General features: G+C 38.3%; 1 protein-coding gene across 1 annotated transcript; it reads right to left on the reverse strand.

Moving 5' to 3' along the window:
- Positions 1-1,246: 1,246 nt before the first annotated feature.
- On the reverse strand, positions 1,247-24,508 carry cbsa (cystathionine beta-synthase a). The gene is made up of 15 exons (XM_036557203.1): positions 24,365-24,508; positions 18,535-18,818; positions 15,594-15,700; positions 15,296-15,430; positions 14,044-14,123; positions 13,602-13,806; positions 12,766-12,857; positions 11,335-11,460; positions 10,471-10,555; positions 8,670-8,775; positions 8,342-8,419; positions 7,073-7,207; positions 5,817-5,925; positions 4,998-5,082; positions 1,247-2,542 (listed from the first exon to the last, which is right to left on the reverse strand). The coding sequence occupies exons 2-15, from the start codon at positions 18,810-18,812 to the stop codon at positions 2,412-2,414; spliced, it is 1,752 nt and encodes a 583-aa protein (XP_036413096.1). The 5' UTR covers positions 18,813-18,818; positions 24,365-24,508; the 3' UTR covers positions 1,247-2,411.
- Between the last annotated feature and the right edge of the window lie 1,046 nt (positions 24,509-25,554).

Consider the following 25,554-nt stretch of genomic DNA (forward strand, 5'->3'; position numbering starts at 1 on the left):
CATACATATATATATATATATATATATATATATATATATATATATATATATACACATACACACACACACACACACACACACGTATGCACAAAATGGGGTCCAAAAGTTAGATTTTTTTTCTTTTAAACCCAAAAAAGGACAAAGATTTTGAAGTGTGAAAAATTTAACCCAAGGAAAAGTTATGACAAATTAAATTAAGAAATATTCAGTATTCTGCACTTTTACTAGGTCACTGTTCAAATTTAAGTACATTTGTGGTGTTGACCATGTTAAGGCCTTGGCACAAAAAGGTCAGATTGATTAATCTCTTGCACTGAAGTTTGTGTTCAGATGATTCCCAGTAGGATCTACTCTAGGCTTTTGCACAAACTTGGAGTCCATGCAGCACGAGTGCATGCTGTCATTAAAGACGCGCTCTGGTGAAAATCAAGCTTTCAAACTTGTTAGCAAGTCCACGTGGTGTCTTTTATATGCTAGAAGACACATCATGAGTGAAATAAGTAGTCAGTGCCATGGTTGAGTATTTCTGCTTTGAAACTGCAGTGCACCAGTGACAGTCTCAAAGAGGCAGATTCAGGCAGTCAGGTTTCGCATGTCATAACCCTAAGGAACCCATCCCGTCCAGGGGCGGGTGAGCCTTTAAAAAAAATTTGCATAATAATAAGGTAGAACGAGGTTTATCAGAGTCAGGTGTAGCTACATGCTGTATTAAGTTTTACATTTTTTCAAAATGATGGCAGTGACAGGTTCTGTGAGCCTTCATATGTTACCAAAGAATCTAAAAATAAAAACCGGGTGCAGTTTATTCGGAAAAATCGGACTGTCCCAAACTTCGAGAGCAACCTGGGATTTGCAGTAGCCAAGACTGTTTTGTCAGTTTCACTCAAAAAATAGAGACTAGCAAAACACAACTTATGAATTTGCATATTCATAGATCTACACATACTGAACGAAGGCAAAGGTGTGGAGTTCCATCTAAGCAACTTTTAAGGCATTAAGGGACTTTTTTAATGGAAATAACTTCAAAATGTCATTTTGATGAACACGAGATGGATTTTTAGGGGTTCCATTGATGCCTGGAGAGGGTCTTTAAAGCAAAAGGGGGGACATTTCAAAGTGGAAATCCACCAGTGTAGTCTCAGACTTTTGGACCTTACTGTATATGGAAAGTATTTTGACAGTGTACATTTTTATTGGAGTAGATATCCAGGCTCTAAATCTATCTGCAATGAGGTTCAAACACAAATAACTTTATTTACTCTTTATTGATTGTCTCTTTACAAGAGTTTTCTTACAACAGCCTCCTACAAAATCCGTTCTGTGGTGCACTTATCAAACCAATATGTTTGACCTTTGACAGCCACAAAGGGAAGGGTAAAACATCCCAGCTAGCTGTAGGGGAATTTCCTTATAATAAATAAAAAAGGAAAAAAAAACAGATAAGGCTATTTTATTGAGAGAAAAAAATTTAACATTCTGCACAGCTGCATCTTTCATGAGCAGATAAGTGCATCTGAAGAGCTTTTGGCTTTTTTTTTCTTAGCAGAGGCAGATAACACTGTAACCTTAGCTGACATTTACTAGTATTTATGGAACACTGCCTCTAGACTTTCAAATAAATGGAAAGGGACGAAAAGAAGAATTGAGATTAAGTATACAACAGGGATATTGGGGGTGCCCAATCCTGGTCCTGGAGATCTACCATCATTCAGAATTTAACTCCAACCCTGATCCAACACACCTGATCTGGAAAATGAAGGCAACAATAATAAACAATCCAATACTGCTTAAAAAAAAAAAAAAGTGAGGCCCTGATCTGAGAAATTTAGTCTGGCTTCTTTAAGCTTCTTAGGTGTTTAAAAGTCCTTTGGAAGATGTTTGCCATCATGGCAGATGGTGCCAAGTAATGTGAGAAAAAACTTGCTCTACAGAATGTTGTAAATTCTGGGTTCACAGAATAATTTTGACTCATGACTCTTAACCCATAGACGAGCTATAGCCGGTGTGGCACATCATTATATATCCCCTCCGCAACCTGCATCTCTTATTTTCCTCATATAGACTCATTAGATGAGTCAGAGGAACTGAAATAAGGGAATGCATATATTTACTGTATTTATTTTTTTACCTATATGGTGTCTTAATTCATTTCAGACATATGGTTGTGACCAGATCCTCTTACATCAAGCATAAATTTTTTACACAAGATATGTAACCGCATGTCCACATGCTGATGCCGCGCAAAACATTTGCCTCTCCTAGATTCCAGTTCTTGCATTTTCAAAATTAAAACCTGGAAGAATTTATAGAGGAGTTCTCTGAATATAAAAATTATATCAGGGGACTCATAAGGCATCATACCACACGTAGTCACTGGTTAAGAGGCAGGAAGTGTTCAAACAGAGGGCTAATCACAGTTCGTCTGTGGATTCAGACAACGATCTCTCTCGTCTCTCGCGGGCGGTGACGAAGTTGAGCAGGTCTATGGCCGTCACTACTCCAAACACCATCTGCCTCAGACTGGTGGACCCGTCTGTCAAATCTGAGAAGAACAGAGACAGTCAGAACACAAATACTGTCACAGATAAAGGAGCATGGACATCAGATCCAGGAGGAGCTTAATAAACTATCCCCAGAAGGATAAGATGTGCAAACAATGAATGAAACGTTAGTAGAGGATCAGTTAGTTTGACCTTATCTGCATAAATTAGAAATATTAGAAATGCTTGCAATTTGTTCCAAACCATTCCTCTAAACTAGAGTTGGCAAACTCCAGTCCTGGAAAGCCGAAGTCCTGCACAGTTTGGTGGTCTTCCTACTCAAACACACTTGATTGAGCAGCTACCTGCAGGATTTAGTAGGCGTGTTAAGAGCAGGAAAATCACCGAACTGTGCTCCTCCAGGGCCGCAGTTCGCCACCCCTATTCTAAACAGCCATATAGTACAGGGCCAAAGTCAGAGACCCCCCGTCATTTATTTACTTTCCAGTCAAAACAACCATTAAGTACAAGTTATTTATTTTCCAGGTGATACTTCTGAAGAGATTAGATATAAGGTGATCCACTTGCAAAAGGAAGGGGAAAGTCTAGCAGCATCAGAAGTTTAAAAAGATATGGACAAACAAAAACACAGGTGTTTCTGTTCATCCTCCCATTGTGAGAAGACAACTCAACACTATGAGTCTGAAAGGATGTGTAGCTGTCAAAAAGCCATTACTAAAATATGTAAATTTCCAAAATAGCAGAACACATAGTAGTTGCAAATCAAACAAAGAAGCTGCTGGTGTTCTCAGAACAGTGGACTGACCACCTCAGAGTCCAGACCTTAACATCACTGAATGTGTTTGTGATTACTTAGATCTTGAAAAGCAGAAAATGCAAAGAACTTCTAAGACTGAACCTTAGAAGTGTGGAAAAATATCCCTGTAGATTGCTTTGAAAAACTGAAAATAAGTCTTCTTCTGAAAAGAACTGAAGCTGTAATAAAGTCAAAAAGTGAACACATTAAATACTCAAATCATACACTGTACATACATACATACATACATACATACATACATACATACATATATATATATATATATATATATATATATATATATATTAGTTGTTGTGGCTGCAGTGTAACATCCTGTTCAATATATGTTTCTAAATACATGGCGAAAGAAAAATAACTGGCCATGGCTGGAAATTAAATAAATGAAAGGTGATCTATTACTTTTGCACAGTCCTGTATGAGTTAGTAGATGGAGGTGTAAACAGGAACAGACAGCAAAAAAAATGGAGGAATTATGTACAGCTAAGTTAAAGCACAGGACGTTCAGGACGGTTGTAACTGAAAACTCCACATCGCAAAAGAGGGGAAAACAACTTTTTAGATCACAGTGATTGGCCAGGCGAGGAGAGACACAAACTGGGTTAAGAACTACAGGAGCCAATTAAAAGAGCTCACTGGATCTAAACAGAACATCCAGTTGACACATTTACCTCCATAAGAACATTCGCTCATTCACTCGAATAAGGAGTGTTTGTTTAAAAGGGTAAGATGACATCCTTACTTATGCAACACTGACGTAAAAGCACGGTGGCTTGCACAGGCATTAGAAATAACAGTCTAACTGCAGCTTCAGTTTGAACAAACATGCTTATCTGTGGAGAAGATACTTCAGTTCAGTTATGATACTAATGCAGTGAATGGATGAGTGTTGGCTACAGCTGATAGACGAAGTTCTTGTATTTCTATTATATTGCTATGTAAATCTGTAACGCTTTGCAATATATTAAAAATGCTCTGGTGAATCAGTAGGTGTGAGTGATATGGAAAAACATTTCATGATACATGATTTTTTTTTACATGATAGTGAGTTATTTACTTTTCTTGAAATCTAATGATATTTATGTCATTATTATGGCAAATTGCATGTTAATTTATAGAGTTTTCAAGTCATTTATATTATTAGTCATGGCATTATGGACACTGTTTTATTGAGATAACATCCATTATGTCATGATAATGACAAACACATCTTGAGGTCTTTGAGAAAATAAATGAAAATATCATGTTGATTTGCTTTCTTGAGAGGCATATTGCAGCATTCTGTGATTGGAGTACTGTAAAGGCCAGTAGCATGACAATGATTCACAAAAAAATACTGTGCAGCCCTAGTAGTGAGGATTTTCTAAGAAAGATCACTCACATTTGGTGATTATATAAAAAAGAATGAATCTGATGATCAAGTTCTGAGCAGAAATCTCCCCTTGAAAGAGCACGCACTGTTAGATGTGATGGAGTTAGCAGTGTATTTCTTCCTGTTGGGTGGTCAAGTAGTCGAGTAGTTTGGACATGATAGCCTACTTTTAGATGCTTAAGAGAAGATCTTAAGAGAAGTGCTTCAAATAAAACAACTCCTTTTAAAGCTTAGAAGTTTTTAAGAAGAAATATCCTCAAAAGTGTCAATGTTGGTATAGAAAGAAAGTTATTGTTCCATCTCTACTCACACTGAATCTGTTCATGCACCACCAGGGCGAAGTGATCCGTCTCCAGGATCCGAGAGAGCTTCCCCAGGTTATCAGTCAGACGTATCTGAGAGAAAGAACTTGTTAGCTGTAATTTCAAACAACTATATTTTCTGCAGAACCATTGTACATAAATACTGTCACAGTCAAAAAAAATCCTTCCATTTTTCTGTCAAAATTTTGTTATGAATGGACCAATAAACATGTTCCAAAATTACAAGGAAAAAACCTCATTTCATTGACTTACATTTAAAGTAAAGAGCATTTTTGTGTTCTCCTGTAGAGTCATCATTTTGGAGACACTTGTTTTTTTACAGTGACGATATATAATTTAAAAAATAAAGGCGCCAAAATATATAGCAATCCTTCTTTTAGCTCCCTAAGAAACCTTTTAGTAGATCAAGGGTGTCCAATCTTAGCCACAAAGGCTGCAGGTTTTCACTCCAACAAAGCAGCAGCTGTTTGAAGACTGAAACCAACTGATTAAACAAGTAGAATCAGGTGTGCTCCAGCTTGTTTGGTGTGAAAACCCGCAGCCACAACGGCCCTTTGCGGATAAGACCTCCCCAGCGGTAGATGGTTCTTTGAAGACATGGTTTTGTAAATGATGTGTAGATGTGTGAGTGTGAAGAACTTTTTTACTGTTTAAAAACTTCCATGCCAAGGTTTTATACTAATTAAAAGCTTTCCCCAGAACTGCACGTCCAGGCTAAGAGCCATTTAGGAACCTTTAACTTTAAGAGCACAGTGCTGGCAGATAATCATATACTGACCACAGCTGAGTGGGTGCGTGTGACTCACCTGTTTGAACTGCTTGTAGAGCACTTTGCTGACAGGGTCAGAGGGCTTGACTTTTCCAGCCAGCACTGACGCCAACATGTTCCCCAGAGTCACCATACCAAGAATCACCCTAAACACACAGCAGAGACAATACTAAATGAATCAAAGGCACTTTTACCTTTTCAAGTATCTAATTAAAGAGAGAGTGAGGCTTAGCTGTGCTATTCTCAGTTCCTTATACTGTAGGTTTATTGTTCAGTAAATGACCTTAAGACTTATTATTCCCAAACTACTATAAATGATTGAGTACTGACTTTGAAACTAACACACAAATTACATAGTTTAAAGTAAGGAACTGAAATGTGAGCAAATATGCAGCTTTCGGAGATCATAAGAGGTTAAATGATAACATAATGAAAGATGTGTCTGCTTATAAACATCAGTGGCAAACCTTCAGACACTTCTAGGTCTTCGGAGACGGCCTAATAATTTCTGGGAAGTAAAAAAATGTATTTGTCTGTAATTCATAGTTTTATTTAATAGAGTCATCATGCTTGTTTATTTAAACCTATTGTTTTGTTTAAATGTATTATTTACAAAGTACTGTAGAAATAATTCTATTCAGTTATTGAGCTTTGGTTTGAAATAAAATGGTTAAACCTTTGAAATACCCAGAGAAATGTCCAGTCGCTTTTTTGCTGTGGCATGCAGACAGATACAGCCTAGCGAATTCAGGAGCTGATCTGATGGCTTTACACATCAGATTAACTACCAACAAAATTAGGAAATGATATTTAATCAACCAATCACATTTTGATTTACTGGTAGAAAGAAGTCACTCTAGACCTTCTAGAAGTTTTAGATGCATCATTGACGGTGAACAAGAACTGTAGTCCAGCCAGGATTTAATTAGTTGTTAGAAATGGAAAACAGTGGCAGCTCTATATAAGAGCTCTTCAGTGAAAAAGTCACAATTAAACTGCTACACAGTTGAATATATGTTAATGAGTTTGTTATTAACTTAAAATAAAACAATGAATCACTATTACAAAAAAAATTGCTTACTGCTAACATACTATTACAAATCCCATAAAGGTTGCATAACAGAAAAAAAACATTGTCATAGAGTTGGGTCTCATTTTTGACCAATTTTTTGAAATGAAGGCTTCGCTGTAATTGCAATTTATTACAATATACACAAACAATAACCTAAACAAAGTGAAAATCATAATGGAAGAGCTCAGAACATTGTGTGTTTATCATTGTGTGAGACTCACCCAGACTCATCCACGACTGGCGCTTGGTCAAAACCCTTTTCTTTCAGGATCTTGATTGTTTTTTGACAGGTTACTGTGGGCAGAACTGTGAGAGGAGCAGAGAGGTTCAAACTCTGCAACCTGAGATTCCACCACCTAAAAGACAGACAGACAGAAAGGAAGTAAGAAAATGAAACAATGTGAAACAGCTTCATGGCATTATCATTACGCTAGAGCTAAACCTACAACTCTCTCACAACGACTGGCACTATTCATCACTACAATGCAGCGCTCAGGTAACTGGACATCAGCCATTTTTTGGCAGTGGTACATCATGACTATGAGGTTAAAGGGGAACTCCACTGATTTTTTCAGTATTTCTGCATAATTCAATTAGTAAGACGTAAACAAAGTCATTCAGAGTGGTTTGATGTAAAATGCTTTGTTCTAGAAAGAATTGCTTGCAACAGTAATGACAGGAACTAGACATGCAAAGTGCAAATTTGCGGTCTGATGCCTGAGACACTGTTTCATGATATTTTTGAGATAAGGCTTTGGGCTAAAATGTATATTTTTAAAATCCATTCATAACAGAGAGGTACACACAAGGTGTTAAATGGAAAAATAGTACAAAAAACCTACAGATTTACTACTATGTAGGTTCACTAGTAATTCTGGACAGTACTTCATGCATGGCTCCTATCACTTGCCTTTAATGATTATGTGTATGTGAATGTCAGCAGCTGGTTCTGAAGTGTACAGAAGCATCTTAACTGCTCAGATGCAGTTAAATGCAATTCCCTTACTTAAGACTGAAGGCAAAAAGCCTCCTAATAAAGCACACAATGAAAGTCTGCTTTTCAGGCCTAGCAGAGCATTATAGAGGAAGATGTATAGTGACCATGGGGGATAGACGTTTTAGAGGATTCGAAATTGCAACCAAGTGATAAACATGACAATTTTATTTAAGATTATAAGTAACTCATAATCTCCCTGATATGAGGGCACGGTGTATAAAAAGGTGTGACACTCCCATACAGTTCATCCAATATAGGTTAAAGCAGACATCCCGTACGTTAAAAAGGTTCACTGAAAAACCAAAATTTACACACTTTTTCTTGTCGTGTAAATAAAGCTCAAAAACCGAAGTAGCCTTGTAGCTCCAGTGCTAAACTAAAGAAGTAAACAAATGTCTTTGTCAATCGAATTCTAAAAAATAAAATACACATATAAAAGGAATTAAAAATAAATAGATAAATAAATAAATAAATAAAAATAAAAAGGTCTCACCAGGGCTTGGTAACCATGAAGTCTTCTTCTGTGAGAAAGCCTTTCTGGAACATCCATTTGTCGCTCAGGAACTTGGACCTGGAGAAGAAAGGGACAAAATAAATAGTTGCCCTCATCTTATCACAACCACAAAACACACCACACACCACACACACACACACACACACACACACACACACACACACACACACACACACACAAAAACAAGTGATATAAACAAAGCCTCTGAAGCCGCAAGTGTTTCACAACATTTCTTCTACAGTATAGGTTTCACTGGGGGGGGGCACTCCACCCTAATCCACCCGTTTCTCTCTCATGTTCTCCTTACATGTAGTTGCGGATGGAGTCAGGGAGGATGACCACGCAGCGCTGACCCTCCTTCAGCTCCTTGGCCACCTTCACTGCTGCCGCCATGGCTGTGCCTGAGCTACCACCTAAAGAGAGTAAGAAGAGACCTTAAAGCTGTAGTCCGTGCAAAGCTTATATTTACACAGTTTCCCTTTAACCGAATGTGGTCGGTCAGTTTGGTGTCTGAAGTTTGCGTCCTCAGTTTTGAGCTACACGGCTAACGCAGCTAACAAGCAATGGAAGCTAATACTGCCCCAATAATCACAACTGTGCCTTCTGACACTGTATGACATGCTGTTATCTATAAAAATGGAAAATTATAAAAAAAATTAAAGCTTTCAAATGGCTGTTGTTAGATTTGCGATGTGTTACTGACAAGTTTCAACAGTAATAACAGGGAGAACCTTCTATTGCTTGTTACCTAGCTACATTAGCCTTATAGCTATGGAAGCAAACTTTGGACACATAAATAAAAAGAAAAGAAAAACACTTCAAAACTACCAAACTACTGCATTAAATCAGACTCACAGTCTGGACAACAATGCCTATGGGAGCCAAGTTAGCTGAGCAATACATTTCTGTTTATAATTAGTTATGCTAATACTTTCTCAGCTAGCATGCTAATATTTATACTTCTTTAATTTACTGTAAATTTGACAACAAGCTGGAGGGTCTAGAGTTTCCTTATTTAATTTATTCTACTCAAATATTGTGCAAAAGATTATTAGTCTGTAAATGTTCTGAAGTGCACAGAAGCATCTTAATAGAGAAGCTATAAAGGAAGAGACAGGTCACTGGCTGGAGAAGGAATGGGAAAGCTTGTGACGCTCAACATGGCATCTGTGGGCTGTTAAAGTCCTGCCCTTCAATAAAAAGAGCTAGTTGGCTTGCTGGTTACACCACTAGCAGGAAAGCACCCCCTCAGTTTTGGAGATCTCTGCCAGTGCAGCCAGAACAACCCGAAAAATATGCATTTATTGAGCCAAACAGTAAAAAACTATTCATGAGATTTTGTCAGATTTTACCAGTGATTTCAAATTATGTTTTTAAACAGTAATCTGACCATCAGTTTCGAGTGTTTTGGTCTATCCCCATTCAAAGAGAGAGGAGTTTGGTCTTATATGGTCGTTAACCTGTCCGGCAGTGTTGACAAGCTGGCCGCCTTGGGTTCAGACTTTTCTAAAAGGACTTTGATCTTAACTGCTCAGATGCAGTTAAATGAATAATGAAGACTGAAGGCAAAAATGCCAAAATGAATGTCTGCTTTTCAGGCCTAGCTGAATATTATAGGGGAAGATTTATAGTGTCTCTGGGTGGCAGACTTTTTAGAGGCTGTTTAATTTCCAACCAAATACAAAACATGACGATTTTATAGGAGATTATGTGAGTTACTTATAATCTCCCTCATATAAGGAGGCTGAGTATAAAAAGGGCTGCCCTTCCCATATAGTTCATCCAATACAGATTAAATTAGAGCAGCCATTCTGTACACTAAAGGAATGGGCGAAAGAAACGATTTACACATTTTCATTCGTACCCCAAAGTCAAGCAATCAAGTCATGCTTGGTGATGAGAAAGATAAGCTTGGTGCCTGAAAATGAACCCTTTCCATATTTAACATATTCTGCTTAAACATTATGCAAAGGATAACAAACAGCCTTTACTTTCGCAATATGCCTTGACATGGGATACCGTTTTTTTATTTTCCTCATTTCTTCAGGTATTAGAGTATAAAAACACTGATAACATGTTTTAGAGGAACTGAAATTAGCACATCGTACCACATAGCAGCCCCTCGTCTCTGATGAGCATGCGAGCCATAGCAAAAGACTCTTCATCGTTGGACTTGTACCAGCGGTCCACAACCTTAAAGAGTAACAAAAATACAGAGAAACAAAAGTGATGTTGGTTGAGATCTTGAAATTTTGGGCACAAATAATCATATTTGTATTTGGTCTTTTATATAGCAGTATGGTGTTTTGTGCTAATCTTTCAGTCGAAATTGTGTGCTTAAAAGAGGAAATCAAAGAAAAAGATAAATAGATGGAGAAATGAAAGAAGTAATCATGCATGGCACATATTTCCAAACTTAGGGAAACAGACCGCTGGAGAAAATCAGTCCATGTGCTGACTAACAGACTGTATTTGCACTAGCACTGACATCTAGTGGTGATTTAAAAGTACAACAAACTTAGAATTTAAAAAAAAAGAAAAAAAGAACATCACCAAGCTCTAGGGTTATTAGGAATGGGTTTAATTAAAATACATAGATATTAATATATACATATATATTCATATATTACCTAATTACGTTTGATTATGTATTATCTTGTTATTTATAAATATGTTCTTGACTGAGCATTTGATGTAGAACCGCAGGGACATTCGGCACATAGGCAGCTGATATTGCATCTCATATTAACGGGATGGCCACAACTGGCTACGTTCACGTTACCAGGCTAAAGAGGCGTAAATTAGTGTCACGCACTTAGCACCACAAGGCCAATGAAAAAACAGGACGTAAATAGTGAACAGATGCAGTATAGTTTAGTGCAGCCAAAAGAACGTTTGATTTGTTTGACAAAAAATATTTGTATGTTATATTGTATACTGTGTGCTTTGGGATGCTGTCTGGGATCACTCACCGATCTGTCCAGCACAGTTGGGATGAAATCATAGCCAATGCCCTCCACCTCGTACTGCGTCTTATCTGTCTGATTCAGCTCCTCCGGCTCAGCCAGGATCGACCCCTCTGGATCCACACCAATGATCTGACACAGCAAACATACTGCACTGTCATTTTTATTTAATTACCCACCACCCTCTTCCCTTTACAGCAGCTTCCATGTTTTTGTGGTCTGTATATTTTATCATTGCAATATAAACTACAGCTGCCCTTTGCAGTAGTGGAGGAATGAGTCTTTGCTTGGAACGATCCAGTTATTCAAAAATAAAATCAAGCTCCACAGCTCTGGGGCAGCTTAGATTTAGACGAAAGGGCAAAAGACCCCAAAAACCTCAAACAAACAAGCAAATGAATAAGTAAGTAAATAAGTGTGGAATATACAGTCATATACAAACATGTGAACACGCCTGCCCCCCCTAAATAGGGCAATTTTTACTGCACAGTTTCTATTAATTTGCTGAGTTTGACATATTGGTAAAAAATAAAGCATACAATATACAGTTTGCCATAATGTCTGCACAGACCACATTTTATATTTTCCCACAATATGTTCAATTTAGCAAATAAACTGTAATTGTTCATTAAAATGTGTAGAAGTGTGTTCTCTGTAGAGAATGTTTTACTTAGAAAATCTAAACATGTCATTTGACCAGGTGCACCCAAACTTCTGCATATGACTGTATGTGCAAACACATTATCATTCAAAACTTTGGGATCAGTGTTCGCAATAAAATAAAATGTTATTGGAGATACGTGTCTAAATGTATTCTAATGTGGTCCTGTTATTGTGCAATTTGACAGGCTTCAATTAATTAGTAAGAAGCAATAAAATAATGAAATGATTAATCATTAGTAAGACAAGTTCTTCAAGATAAACATGAAATACTTTCAAACTGTAAATGAACAGTACTAAAAGGGGGCCTCATTCACCAACCGTTCTCAGGAAGAAATTTCTTCTTAAAACCCACTTATGCAGTTTTCTTGGTGATTCTGACATTCACCAGTGTTTTCTTATTTGGAATTTGTTCTCAGGTAAGAACAGAATCTACACACTCAAGAGCACAAAGGTGTGAACAATTCTGCAATTTAAGAACCTGCATGTTTCGGACATAGACTTTTTGTCAGTCCATCACTCACTCACGCACTCATCTAAGCCACTTATCCTCCTGGGTCGCAGGGGTTCACTGGGCAGAAGGCAGGAAACACCCTGGACAGGTCGCCAGCCCATCAGAGTTTCTCAAGAACAAATTTAAGGAAAAACTTGGGAAGATATTGGTGAATGAGGCCCCGTGCTTTTTTTGCAATTTCACGAACATTTCCTATCACAAAACAATTATCGATCAAGTATCACGTGTCAAGTCTAGAAGCTGGTGTAGGCACTGGTCTTCACCTTAACATTTGGGCATTTTTCTTTCAGTTTGCGGGCGATGCCGGTGATCGTGCCTCCTGTGCCAGCTCCTGCTACCACCATGTCCACTTTCCCTGAGTAAAGATAATGGGGTAATAGGAGTGAGTCTGACACAAGGTAATGAAAGACAAAGTAAAAATAATTTAGTTACTGGCTTAAATAAAGGAAAAGTTTACACAATTTTCCTCTTACCGCATTGTAATCGATTAGCCACAACTTTGGTTCTTTAGTTTTGCACTGAGGCTTTGAGGCTAATGTGGCTGACAAATTTTGTGCAAAATATTGAGTATTAAAATCTCCAAAATATTCTGCAAACACAAACAATGAGAGTTAAATCAAATCTAATAGAGAGTGCAGGTGAACGGCCCCTTCTAAGACCCACACCCTGTTAAAAAGTGCCGAAAGTCAGAAGTAAATAAATAAGGCAAATTACAAAGCCCAAAAACAGGACATTTCCTGGAGAAAAGGACACATGGTCACGCTACTAAATCATCAAGGGTTGTGTTGTTAAGAATATCAAATCGATTTGCTTATGTTGTTTCTGACACTGTGCAAAGTACTGTTGTCTATAAAAATGAACAAAAGTACATCACATAGCTAAAAACAGCACCTGAAGCAATTATTGAAACTTAAGCTTTGTACAGTGTGTCTTACAGTGTCAGAAACCACAAAAGCAAGTCAATTTGAGGCATGCAGGTGGGGTATAAGTTTCAGTTACTTGTTGGCTACTTTAGTCTGATCGAAGAAAATTGTGCAGATTGCCTAACAAATTCTCGAATAGAGTAAGAGACAAAGTTAGAGGGAAAACAAGTCCTAACCATCGCACTGTTCCAGTATCTCCTCGGCGGTGGTGTCATAGTGAGCCAGGGGGTTGCTGGGGTTGCGGTACTGATCCAGGATGTGTGAGTTGGGGATTTCGTTCTTCAGGCGCCAGGCCACGCCCACATGGGACTCGGGCGAATCAAAACGGGCGCTGGTGGGAGTTCGGACAATCTCAGCTCCCAGAGCTCTCAACACGTCCACCTGAACACAAACTTACTGGTTATTCTCCAACTTGAATACAATTCAGAGTAAAAAAGCCACCAAAAGGGGACGTCATGTGTCTAAAGGCTTTTTAACCTTTCGTATCTAGCCACAATACAATAAAGTCTCCTTAAGTTCTAGAAGAGAGCCGTGGAAAATCTTTTTGTACTTAAACTTTATTCATTTTAACAAACACCATCATTATATCAATAGTTATAGGAGAGTATAATGCTTTACCTTCTCCAAACTCATCTTCTCAGGCATGACAATGATACAGCGGTAGCCTTTAACAGCAGCAGCCAGAGCAAGACCAATACCTGATACAAAGAGTTTCAAAAAGTCTATGTATTAGACCAGCATCTGAAAATCAACAGCAACACATTAAATCTCTATGATATACCCTGATCATCCAAAAGCATCCAGACACCCCCTCTAATTAGTGAATTCATTGCTGTCACAGGCGTCCAATTGCTTAGATAATCTCCACTGATCTAGATATAAAGCATTGCCAGTAGAATGAGACACTCTGGAGCAGCTGCGTGTGAACCTAAGGCAATCATATCCAGTGACAAACCATTTTGACTGACAATCCAGACTTCAGACTTCATGCTGTGGTTTTGGCCAATTATCAAGAGCATCAATCAAAGTCAATGTATTAGATAACATGCTGGCATCAGAACTAGTCACATCTAATGTGAAGGTAAGCACAACTGTTGCATGTAAATAATTTTATATGTTATACAATGAGTTCAGTGTTTTAATTGTCATACTATAAAAGATTTACGTCAATGATAATTTGGCAGTAATTGTCATATCATAATGCATAATTTACAGCCTCATAAAGGGTTACTATAGTTCTGAAAGTTTAATTTATTTTTATTTAGGTTGTTTTGTTTTTTTTTCAGTGAGCTTAACTTTATTTTAGCCATGTTGATTCAGCTTAACAGTATCCTATGGTCAGCTAGGTTGGGATCTTTAATCAAAGGCATCGTCATCTCTTGTGTATTTAAGGTCTGATACAGTAGGAATCCACTTCTAAACTGTCAAAAGACACAAGAGCTGGCATGCACTGTGCTGAATGTACTAAACTAAAATCTGCATTTTATTCATTTTACTGCATTTGCAACCCTAAATAAGTCTTATGTTTCTTCATAATGCTGGTGATGGACCTAGTTTCTAAATTTTACAAATGTTTGTTCTGGCAATCCTGAGATTATGTACATGAAAAATATCAAATATGGCTCATCCCAAATATTTTCTTCATATTTTAAGTCTTTTTACAGGATTTCTAGTTTTGGCCTTTTTAAAAACACAGCAAATTGTCAAAATAATCACTTGATAAATTGATTACTGACTAAAACAACAGTGACAATAACGCCTATCATGAGTACAGCAGACATTTTACACAAAACACAGTGTATGTGAGAAATCATGTCCCACACGCAGACAAACAACCCCCCCGGCCTCCCCCCACACACACTCTGATTACCAGTGTTTCCAGATGTGGGTTCTATAATAGTGTCTCCGGGTTTGAGGACACCCGCTCTCTCTGCGTCCTCCACCATCCGCAGACTGATCCTGTCCTTCACACTGCCGCCCGCATTGAAGAACTCACATTTTGCCACTACACGCACACACACACACACACACACACACACACACACACACACACACACACACACACACAATTTAAGCGCATATTATTAAAGCAATGTTTAACTGCATAGTTACACGATTAAAGCTCAATAGGCTGTTTTTGTGACTGAAAGTATTGTCTGCGTACTCACACAGCTCACACTTGAGTCCGAACATCTTGTTGATCTTGTTGATGCGAACCAGCGGTGTGTCTCCGATTCGTCTAAGGATGTTGGGCAAGATGCTCGGAGCATTTGTCCTTCAAAAGTGGAGAAAACCAATTTATTTACAGCAAGGGTTTCAAAAATGTTGTGTCAGCTGAACCCCTTTAACCTCATTTTGTTGCCTTAAGTACCCCTTGCCTCGGTTTTTTGAACAATGCATATAGAAGGACCTTTTTGGTTCCCTAAAGAACCATGTTTGTAAACCTGAGAATGACTCAACCAGTTTGCATTGCAGAATTACTAGAATTAGAATTAATTGTACAATTACTGAATAATAAGCCTTAGTATGTAACAAGCCTGGGGTTAAACTTTAAAGACGTAAACCTTAACGGTTCATGGTTTCTTTAAAAAACAAAACAAAAAAAGGTTATTCTATCTATTCTATTCTATCTTTGCAAAGAACTCTTTCTTGGAGCCTTTTTTTTTAAGAGTGCCAGTTCCCATGTGAAGTTTCATTCTTTGACTCCAAACGTATCACCACTTCAGATTCAGATGTGTTAGCCACAAAGAATGATTTCGCTAGCTAGCTATTACTTACAACATTTATCATTATTTATCATTATTTAACATGATCCGTTCACTATGAACTGGGTACATCATTACTGAATGGAAATACAAACAACTGTCAGTTTTAAACTTGAGATCACAATTGTTACAGTTTGTTTTGTGTTTTATTTTTTTTTGCTTGTAAGAAAATATTTTAACTTAATAGTGACGTTTCTATCACAGTCCCATTAACTCTCTGCAATGCCACTATGAAAACCGAAGGGTTTGCGATGTTATAAAACCCTGATGTACTAGACCAGGCCTGACCAGTATATTGGTAGGCCAATGATATTGTCCATTATTAAGATTCCACAGACTTATAAAGGGAAAAATCCCACCAATAACGCAACATTTATAAGTTACTTTACTTTATTATGTAATAAAATGATGTCATAACACAAACAATGTGAAAGTCCCATGAAACCATGAACAACCCATGAAAAATAAGATCTAATTAACAGCAAGGACACAAAGTGTCACTGACTTGAAGCTTCAGCACGTAGTACTTTAAAGGTCCTAGAAAGCACACACTTTTTACGTGCCCACAATGCTCATTAGACTCAACGAGGTTGCTTTTACTCCAATTACTAAAGAGCAGTAGGTCCCCCTCCCTCATAACTAAGACTTAAACAATATTTATATTATTTAAGACTTTTATTTAAGAGTTTCTGCTGTTTGGGAAATTGGATAATTAAGAACTGACAATTAAATCCAAAACTATTGGAGTCTGTTTGATTTTTGATAGTATAAAATTTTATCAGCCAATATTATCAACTTTAAACCCTTAAATTTGTATGGGTCTGAAAATTTTCATATCAATGCGGTCATAAATACAGCTGCACAGTCTACTAGAACCTGAACAAACAACAGAATCAGTTACAACATGCAGAAGCACAAGTTATGTAAGTACAGAGAGCCTACATGCAAAACTTGCATGTCAACAAAATGTAAATCTGGAACTGGTTCCAGCTGGATTTAGAAGAGTCAACATGCTTGGGCATGCCAACAGGTCTATGCAGATGCATTTCAACTGTTTAATATTCATAATGTGAGTTCAGTGACTGTAGAAGTAAAACTAGCAGTGAAAGAATGATTTTGGTATAACTCCAGGCCACAATTTATATTGTGTGCTCGTCTTAGCTAGCTCAGCATTGTGCTCAAATTCAAACACCATTAATGTAGTTCCTATGGAGCTTATTTTGCACCAAATGCAAATGCAACGTCATAAAATTCGGGAGTTTATGATGTGCCTTGGGTTTATAGGCTATAAATTATTGCATCAGTAGTTGGCTAACCTGATAATGAGGATGTACTTTCATAAAAAGCACGCTTTAAAATAAAGTGGCATAAAAGAACAGTTATACTTCTGGAGACAACTTCTCCTCTGCTGCAACATACCAAAAATGATTTGCGATCCCCAATGACACATATCTAGACAATCACGTGATCACCAAACCTACTATGTCTTGGTATAGACTGTGATTTTAAGGGGCTGATAATATAACGCTTCGCCAAATACCCTTCTGGTAGAACAACTGGTAAAAATGTTTGGCACGTGTCAGCCCTTAAGTGTCTGTTGGTCAGCTGATTGTTGACTGAATGTTCTCCATGTTTCTAGATTCTTAAAAACCTTTAGCTTCCAATTCAGAATTGCCCAGATACTGATCTGACGTAGAAACTAAAGAATTAGAGGTGTAATGATACACACAGTTTCAATTTTGATAATGAAATCAAGATTTGATTCTATTTTCCATATTTTATGTATTTGGCTCAAAAAAAGATTGACCCATGCGTGTATCCTCTCCCACAAAGCAGAATTTCTTGCTTAGCCAGCTAACTTCAAACTTAGTTCCATCTAAGCCTGGATTTTCTGTTGTACAATGGTAGATAGGTCACTTTTCTCCCGGCTATATTAACGTAAAGTCAGACAAATCTGTTTTCAACTCAGCTAACGTTAACGTTAAAGCTGGGCTTTGTACATTCTGATACCGGGCGCCAGAGACCTTGTGGTGATGATGCGCAACACTTTGTCTGCTTTTTGCTACAGTGGTTTTTTTTTTGCTTCTTCAGACATCTAATTATTCTTCAATATGAGAATGTATGATGTTAGGGAGAAGCTAATTTGCATTTCAAAAATCCTAATTTAATTACATTTTTTTTTTAACTTTCATGACGATTTGAACGTTCGAAAATTCTGACTCACCACTACCCCAGATGTCTAGTTTTGATCTATGGTTTCCATGAGAGACAGGAGAAACCCTTGGTAAAGACCAGCAGTGTACTGAAACAGTCATCTCCATACAAGGCATGTTTATCCACTTACACGGGTGGGTGCGTGTGGGGGGAATCAGCATGTGGCGCTCCAAGGCTCCAGGTGCACTTGCTTCTCAGGTCAGGACGGATCCACTTCCTCTCGATGGCCCCCTTCTCCCTGGTCAGTTGGGCGGCTCCATCCTTGTCACCAGTAAAGCTCAGTTTGTCTTTCTCACTGCTTTCCGGATGGTTTATCTGGAGGGGTCCATCGCTTGAGCCCTTTTTGCCAGCGAAGGGGCAGACTAGGCTGGAGGTTCCGCTGTCTTTGGTGGAGGGCACTGAAGGCATGCTTGACTGGACAGAGGCAAAGGGCAAGGTCACTTTCACTGAAACAAGGATTAACATCACACTGAAAGGCACTACAGAAAACTGTGAACTTGGAATATGAATTAGGAGCCATTACTCACTTTGCTGTAACATTTAGTAAAAGGTAGGAAAAAAGTCTTACTTTGAAATTTAGGCAAAAAAAATAAAAATCGAATTTACACAGTTTTCCCTCTTACCCCAAAAGTAGTTGTGACAACAGAAACAGAAACCGTAACCGGTCTCACAAGTCTGGACCAGCGCAGAACGGCCCAGTCCGGCCCCGAGAACCATTTGGCCCGACAGTGGAAAAGCGGCCTAAGTTTCTTTAACTCTGTTTTGTGTGGGCAAGAGACGTCAGCCTTGTGATTGGTTAGGAAATGCTTACAGAAGTGTTACCCAAGATTAGGACCACCCAGTTTGAGAAATATGGTGAAATGTATCAGTCATTTATTGGTCATTGGAACATTATTCAGGCGGTTTACTTAGCACATATTTACTGTTTGCCTGTAAGAACAAGATTTACCTAATTAGAAAGAAAACACAACAACAAATGTTATACAGGGTGTCCCCCAAAAAAATTGACATCATTTCGTGGTCTAATAACGTAGCCAATTCTCCCTCAAATGATCTCAAATTTGAACAAAGTGTGTAAAAACTAACCAAGTTAAATTTTTAATGCTTTTTTTTCAGCTTGAAGAATGGCATTCACTAGAAATGAAAATTATATATAATATAATGTATTACTGAAAAACTAATTCCAAACTTTTGAATGGTAGTGTAGATAAAAACTGCAGTAACAGCCATTTTTATAGACAACAGCATTTCATGTGGTGTCAGAGACCACAACAGCATGTCTGACTGTGGTGTTTATGTTGTCTGTCTGTTTTATGATATGATATTGATTATTTCCTGACTGGCACACCTGTGCAAATAAAGTCATTTGCACCTATAACCACACTTATTACATAAGACAATAAATCTAAAAAGTTGGACCTTGAGTTTTTGTTTTAGTGAAAACAACTGATAAAGATCCTCTTGGTCACTTAATGTTATTTGTTCAAGCCACATTTAGTTCACCACAGCTCTGAGAGAGGACAGTCTGTCCAGGCCTAAGAACTGTGTCTTATGTATACTGGCCAACAGGCTCTCACTGGACTCATGCCAAAGGGATTACAGCCAAAACTTGTCCCAGCCGGACAGCTGGCACACAGCACTGAATCTACCAGTTAAACTGATGAGGACTGTGGATTTTTACTATGACGGTACAAGAACAGGTCTTAAAAGTGCCCGGCTGCCAACAACAAATCACGCTGAGTTTATGTTTTAAGAAGACTGTAAAACGTGAAAGTTTTGATTGGACCACCCAAATTACTGTCCTGCTTTAAATGATCTGATATGATAAACAGTGCTCAATAAGACCAGGAGCATTAATTAACAAGGTAAAGGCTGTACATTTTGATTTCTGGTTGACTTTATCTGAATACATGACAGATGACAGCCATCTTGAGTGAAATGCTTCAGTTAGAAATAGCTTGTTTTAAAACACAGTAGATTAAAAAAATGTATGAGATCAGTTTTGGTACTGGCTGATACCTAAATGAAAGGAAAAAGTGCATTTGTGCCATGTCTGCTGAGGATGCTACCTGGGCAAGAATTAATCAGTCACCAATTCCTGGTATCCTCCTCTCCTCTGAATAGCTGTGCTGGCTGGGATAAATACAGCAGGTTCAGGTGGAAATGGTAAAGCTACACAGCAGCTGTTCAAACAAAACCTTCCTGGAGCTGCTCTGAAACTACACATCTCGCTCGGCTGCCTTAATGCGAAATAACCAGTGGCCAGCACGGGTCTAGCATGCTTTTGTTTCCTTAGAAATAACACTCGGTGGTTATTTATGGCGTGATTTAATTATGGCTAAATCAAAGTTGTGACAAATGGTGAACAATAAAAACTCATCATTGATATATGCTAAAATTAGGGATGCATAATGACATTGACAATTCTTTTTTTTAAATATATTCATTTTTGGTTAATTATCTGGAGGAGTAGAATGTTTAGCCAATGATATGAAATACCTGCATTTTATTAGTTTTACTGCATTTGTAACCCTACACAAATGAAGGTTTATTTCTCTGTGATGCTTATCCAAGTGGATTTACTACAATTTCTACATTTCATAAACGTTTTAGTGTCGGCACTGGTAGATATGTACATGATAAATATCTAATACCGTAACTCCCTTGCAGCCCTAGCTATACTAGTGCATATATACTATCTACAACACAACAGTACATTGCATAGCTAAAAACACCAATAGTGTCCATGTTGACACTAAATATTTTCCATACTTTTTCCAGTTTGTCCATTATTTTGAATAGTCAGTGTTAATCAGAAACAACATAATGAACTCTTTTTATTATAAATTATAAATTACTTAATTTCCTATTTGGGGTAATGTGTGATGATTTTGGCAAGCAGTGTGCACAATGCTAATTAGTCTACATAAGCTTCCATTACTTGTTAGCTACATTAGCCTTGTAGCTCTAGCAAAAAGCTAAAAAGGAAACATTTCAGACATTGATCAATCATATTTGGGACAAGAGATAAAACTTAAAAACAAAAAAAGGTTTTTAGCTCAACCTTCGCCTTTTGAATTTGGTCACAAAGTTAAAGCAGTGGTCATTCCTTACAGCAGGCATGTCAAACTGGGGACCTTCCAAGCCAAAGTGCTGCAGAGATTAGCATTTACCATCATCTAATGCTCTGAATTCAGTTCATGAAGGCCTTGCTAATTAGCTGATGAGCTGAATCAGGTGTGTTTAATGGGCAGTGCTGAGATCTACAGTGTTTTGGCTTGTGAGGACTGGAGCTTGACATGTGTGCCTCACAGCGACACTGTAGCTACAGGGCTTCTTTGCAACAGCCTAGGCGCTCACCACATGCTGGCTTCATGTAAGCAATTTAATGCTGTACTTGGAGACTCTAGGACTGTGAAGAAACTCAAGACACATTGGCTCAGTCCCCATCTGGAACATGACGCACTACACAGAATACAAGTTTGTTAGCACTTACACACTTGTACCCTATTTAGTGTCCTAAAGTAACCGGAGCAGTAACTGGAGGCGAATAAGGGAGGAGCTGTAAAGACCTTTAAAGGTTTAAATGTGTAGAGGGACTCTTGCGTCATGAATGGCCTTGGCTAAAACCCAAAACAAGCACATGGTAACATGTGCCATCATGCCGCAGCATCGCATAGGTCCTTTCAGAAGAGCAGGCCAAGAAGGCTGAGCACTTTTCTTAACTGGACAACCAGTTACCCAAAATACTGTAAAAATGAAGGACATTAAACCCAGCTTGCAGATTTCTGAGAGCCTCGGAAAGCAATGAGAAGCTTTTATAAAAGGTGTTCATGCTGAAGTTAATACTTACGATATATTTTATACTTCATGTTAATTTTAATTATTAGATGTTTTTGTTTTGGGATTTTATTTTGTTGAATTCTGGATTCTGACTCAGTATCTAGTTATTAAGAAGTACACTTTAATGAGTTCTTAAAAGTCTGGGTATCTGTAGGTTCAAACAATTACTCACTGCATTATTATACCTTAAGACAGGCATGACTGGCTCTGCTTAAGAAATAAGCAACCAAACGTGTTTTCAGCACATATGCAGGGCTTATCTAATCTTTGTCTTGTGGCAAAAACAGTACAGATTAAATAAGGCGAGTGTATTGTTCAGTAGGAAACATGGTTTCCCAATGCTCTGCTGGACTAGAGCTAAACTGCTTAGTTTAAAGCAGGGGTGTCAAACTCAACCACTAAAAGGGCCATATTAAAGAATTTCAAAAAATCTGTGGGCCAGCTGTGTTTCATTTTATTTTTACTTAACATGTTGTCATGACCCCAACTGACCATTGTTTGTTCAAAATACGCCAAAACTACAAGGCAAAAAACAGGCATTGAATACACAATTTCAAATAAAAACAGATTGTTTTCTATAAACTAATAGACTACATTAGCTGCAGATAACTGTTAAACCTCTTTAAATGTCCCCAATGCACAGTAGGTTTTAAAACCTAAGCATTCGCTTGAACTAAACACCTGGCATCTTTTTTTTGTGGTGCTGTTCTGTAGATCGTTGTTGGGGAGGGGATGGGAGCGCACATTACGTTACAGCGCATGCTGGGGACTGTAGTGCAGCTCATGGTGAAATGGGCTAATAATAGTTAAAATAATTTTGTGGGCCCAATAGGATTGTGACACAGTGTTTGACACATGGGGTTTTTAAAGGGACACTCTGGCCAAATTGAAAAAAATGCTGTTGTAAACAAGCTTACTCTCATAATAAAACAGTGCCTTAGTACAGAGGTTTTTTCAGTCCTGCCCACTCCCGCAGAAAATCTGAATTATAGTCCCGTTCCCGCCTGCAACCAAAACGTTTTGTCCCACTCTCACCCACACAGTTCCGTCAAGGCAAACTGACATCCAATGTTTAGCATAGTCTATTCACAAATACAGTATTCTCTGCAGAAATAAGATGGCAGTCATGGCAATCAGGCTTACTGTAAGTAACTTCACCAAACGGCATTTATTCCCAGTTAACACAAAGCAGGATTTAAACTACAGAATTGTTCATTTATTAATTTTTTTCCCAAAAAACAAAAAACTCCCCAACGGTTGTATGATGTATTTGCATAATGCATGCTAGGTATCGTGGTTAAAGAGCACTGATGAAAGTAAACATGAAAATATAACTTAAATAAAAGATATAAAATCATGAATCCTGTTAAACCGATAAGGCTGAGGGACGTCATGCTGTGCTATATAATATGACAACACTACTAAAAAAAAACAGACCAGCATGACAAAATTCATCCATCCCAAAAGCCTTCTCCTATGTGGAGGTCCTAAAATCCAACGGACTCTAGGACCCAGAAAAGAGGGAAGAGAGATGGAGGGCCATGTGCTTCCCAAAGCGGGGAAAAACAGGAATTCTTATGAAAATTCCCACTTACACTGCTTTATCCCAAAGCCACTGACTTCGACGGCACATAAAGCAGCTCAGAAGCGTGAGACACATATTTAATCAAGAAAGATTTGACTGGATATGACCGACCGACAGCAGCCACGTGTTGAAAAGCCCATTTACTCTGATACACATCGCGGCTTACAGGAGGAGGAGGAGGATGGTGGTGATGATGATGATGTAACTCTTCATAGTAAGAAGTCATTCAGCTCTGTTGTTTACTTGACTAAAGTACTTTAAGGTTAGAACTTCGATGTGATCTACTTTATTCGATATTTTCAGTCTCCTCTCCAACATTATAACAACGGTTCACAGATTTCTGCTGCTAACAGTCAAAATATTTTGAGAAGTTCATGAGAAGCCGGTGAATATGAAGCCAAATTCAGCCTCGTTTTCTCTGAACATTTTCATTCTCTTATTCTAGCTACTAACTTTAGTCTTTCCACGCCTGAAATAAATAAACAGTCCATTAATTTTCTGCAGCGGTGCTGATGAAGAGAAACCGGCCCACCTGTGTGTCGACACTGAGAGGTTCTCTTCAGAGGCGGCTGACTGGAAACCTGCCGAACTCTCCACAGGTCCGATCGGAGTGAGCAGAGTGAACAGAGTGCGCAGCAGCTCCAGTTTTAAAGGGAAGGGAGCTGATCGCCATTTGGGAATCGGCCCCGTTTGGGAGCGCGCTGTGATTGGCTAGAGCGGGGGCGGGTATTTACATACTTACCCACAACCGGCAGGTGTATCCAAGCAACCGGGTGAGAAAGGTGACGTCCAAAGGTGTCCTCTCTGATGAAACCCCTTCCCTGATCTGGACCGAACCAGATGATGGAAAACCACCGAAAGAAGACAGGAAAGGGGGGTTTCACACGAAAGGGGCCCCGAGTTCGAGTCCCAAACTACGAGACTGAAAACTGCTTACGCTGTTTAGACGAAGTAGATATTTACCTCTTATGTAACAGCACTGCGGTTTGGTGACCGAATTGCGTAATCCATTAGTTTAATACTTAGTGAATTATTATCTTGTAACCGACCCGATCAGGAACACTGAACATCCATCTGGAAAGCCTGCTGAGTCGCACACAATCATGTAAAATCCTAGACAGTGAATTCTGGCATGTGTACATCCAGTTCTATCCAGTGCAGAGCTACAAAATCCCAATCAGTGATTACAAAAAACCAAACTCCAAAGTAATAACTTTACAGAAGAAGACAAACATGTTCTAAACTTTTAATGAAACTTTAATGAAATAAGGTAAAGAGGTGAGTTTCTAAGTGATAATGGAGTATTTCTATTGGTCCATTCCTCAGAAGGTTTTCACAGTATGGGAAAGTAAAGGGGAGCTGGAGGTGTTTTCTGTTTGTTTTGATTTGGACAGCAACAAAATCCTACATCATGATGCAGTGGCCAAGTGAGGTTATGGTATTCTCAGCTGTCAGCCAATCACATTTAAAGAGCCCATACCCTGCATTTTTCTATTTTATTTTTTCCCCTGAGGTCCACATGTAGCATAGTGTGGTGCGGGTATCGAAACAGTCACACCCCGTTTTTACATGCCCATTTTCCAAACTCTATCCTTTACAATTAAACAGGCTGTTTTTGTTGCAATCCTTTTATTTTACTGATACATGTTATAGAGCTCTGTTCTGATTGGTTGCCCTGTTTTGTGCTCTTTTCAAAAAGCTGAAACACTCCTTATGATTTCA

This window comes from Colossoma macropomum, unplaced genomic scaffold, assembly GCF_904425465.1.
Source record: "Colossoma macropomum unplaced genomic scaffold, Colossoma_macropomum, whole genome shotgun sequence".
In the NCBI taxonomy this organism is placed as follows: domain Eukaryota; kingdom Metazoa; phylum Chordata; class Actinopteri; order Characiformes; family Serrasalmidae; genus Colossoma; species Colossoma macropomum.

Bases quoted from the DNA above. Each gene is read 5' to 3' on its own strand.
- cbsa (XM_036557203.1), bottom strand. From the start codon at position 18,812: ATGCCTTCAGTGCCCTCCACCAAAGACAGCGGAACCTCCAGCCTAGTC. The intron at 10,556-11,334 runs GTGAGTGATCCC...TTACTCTTTAAG, and splicing joins CAACTGTGCTGGACAGATCG to GTTGTGGACCGCTGGTACAA. The intron at 5,926-7,072 runs GTGAGTCTCACA...CTGTGTGTTTAG, and splicing joins CCAGTCGTGGATGAGTCTGG to GGTGATTCTTGGTATGGTGA.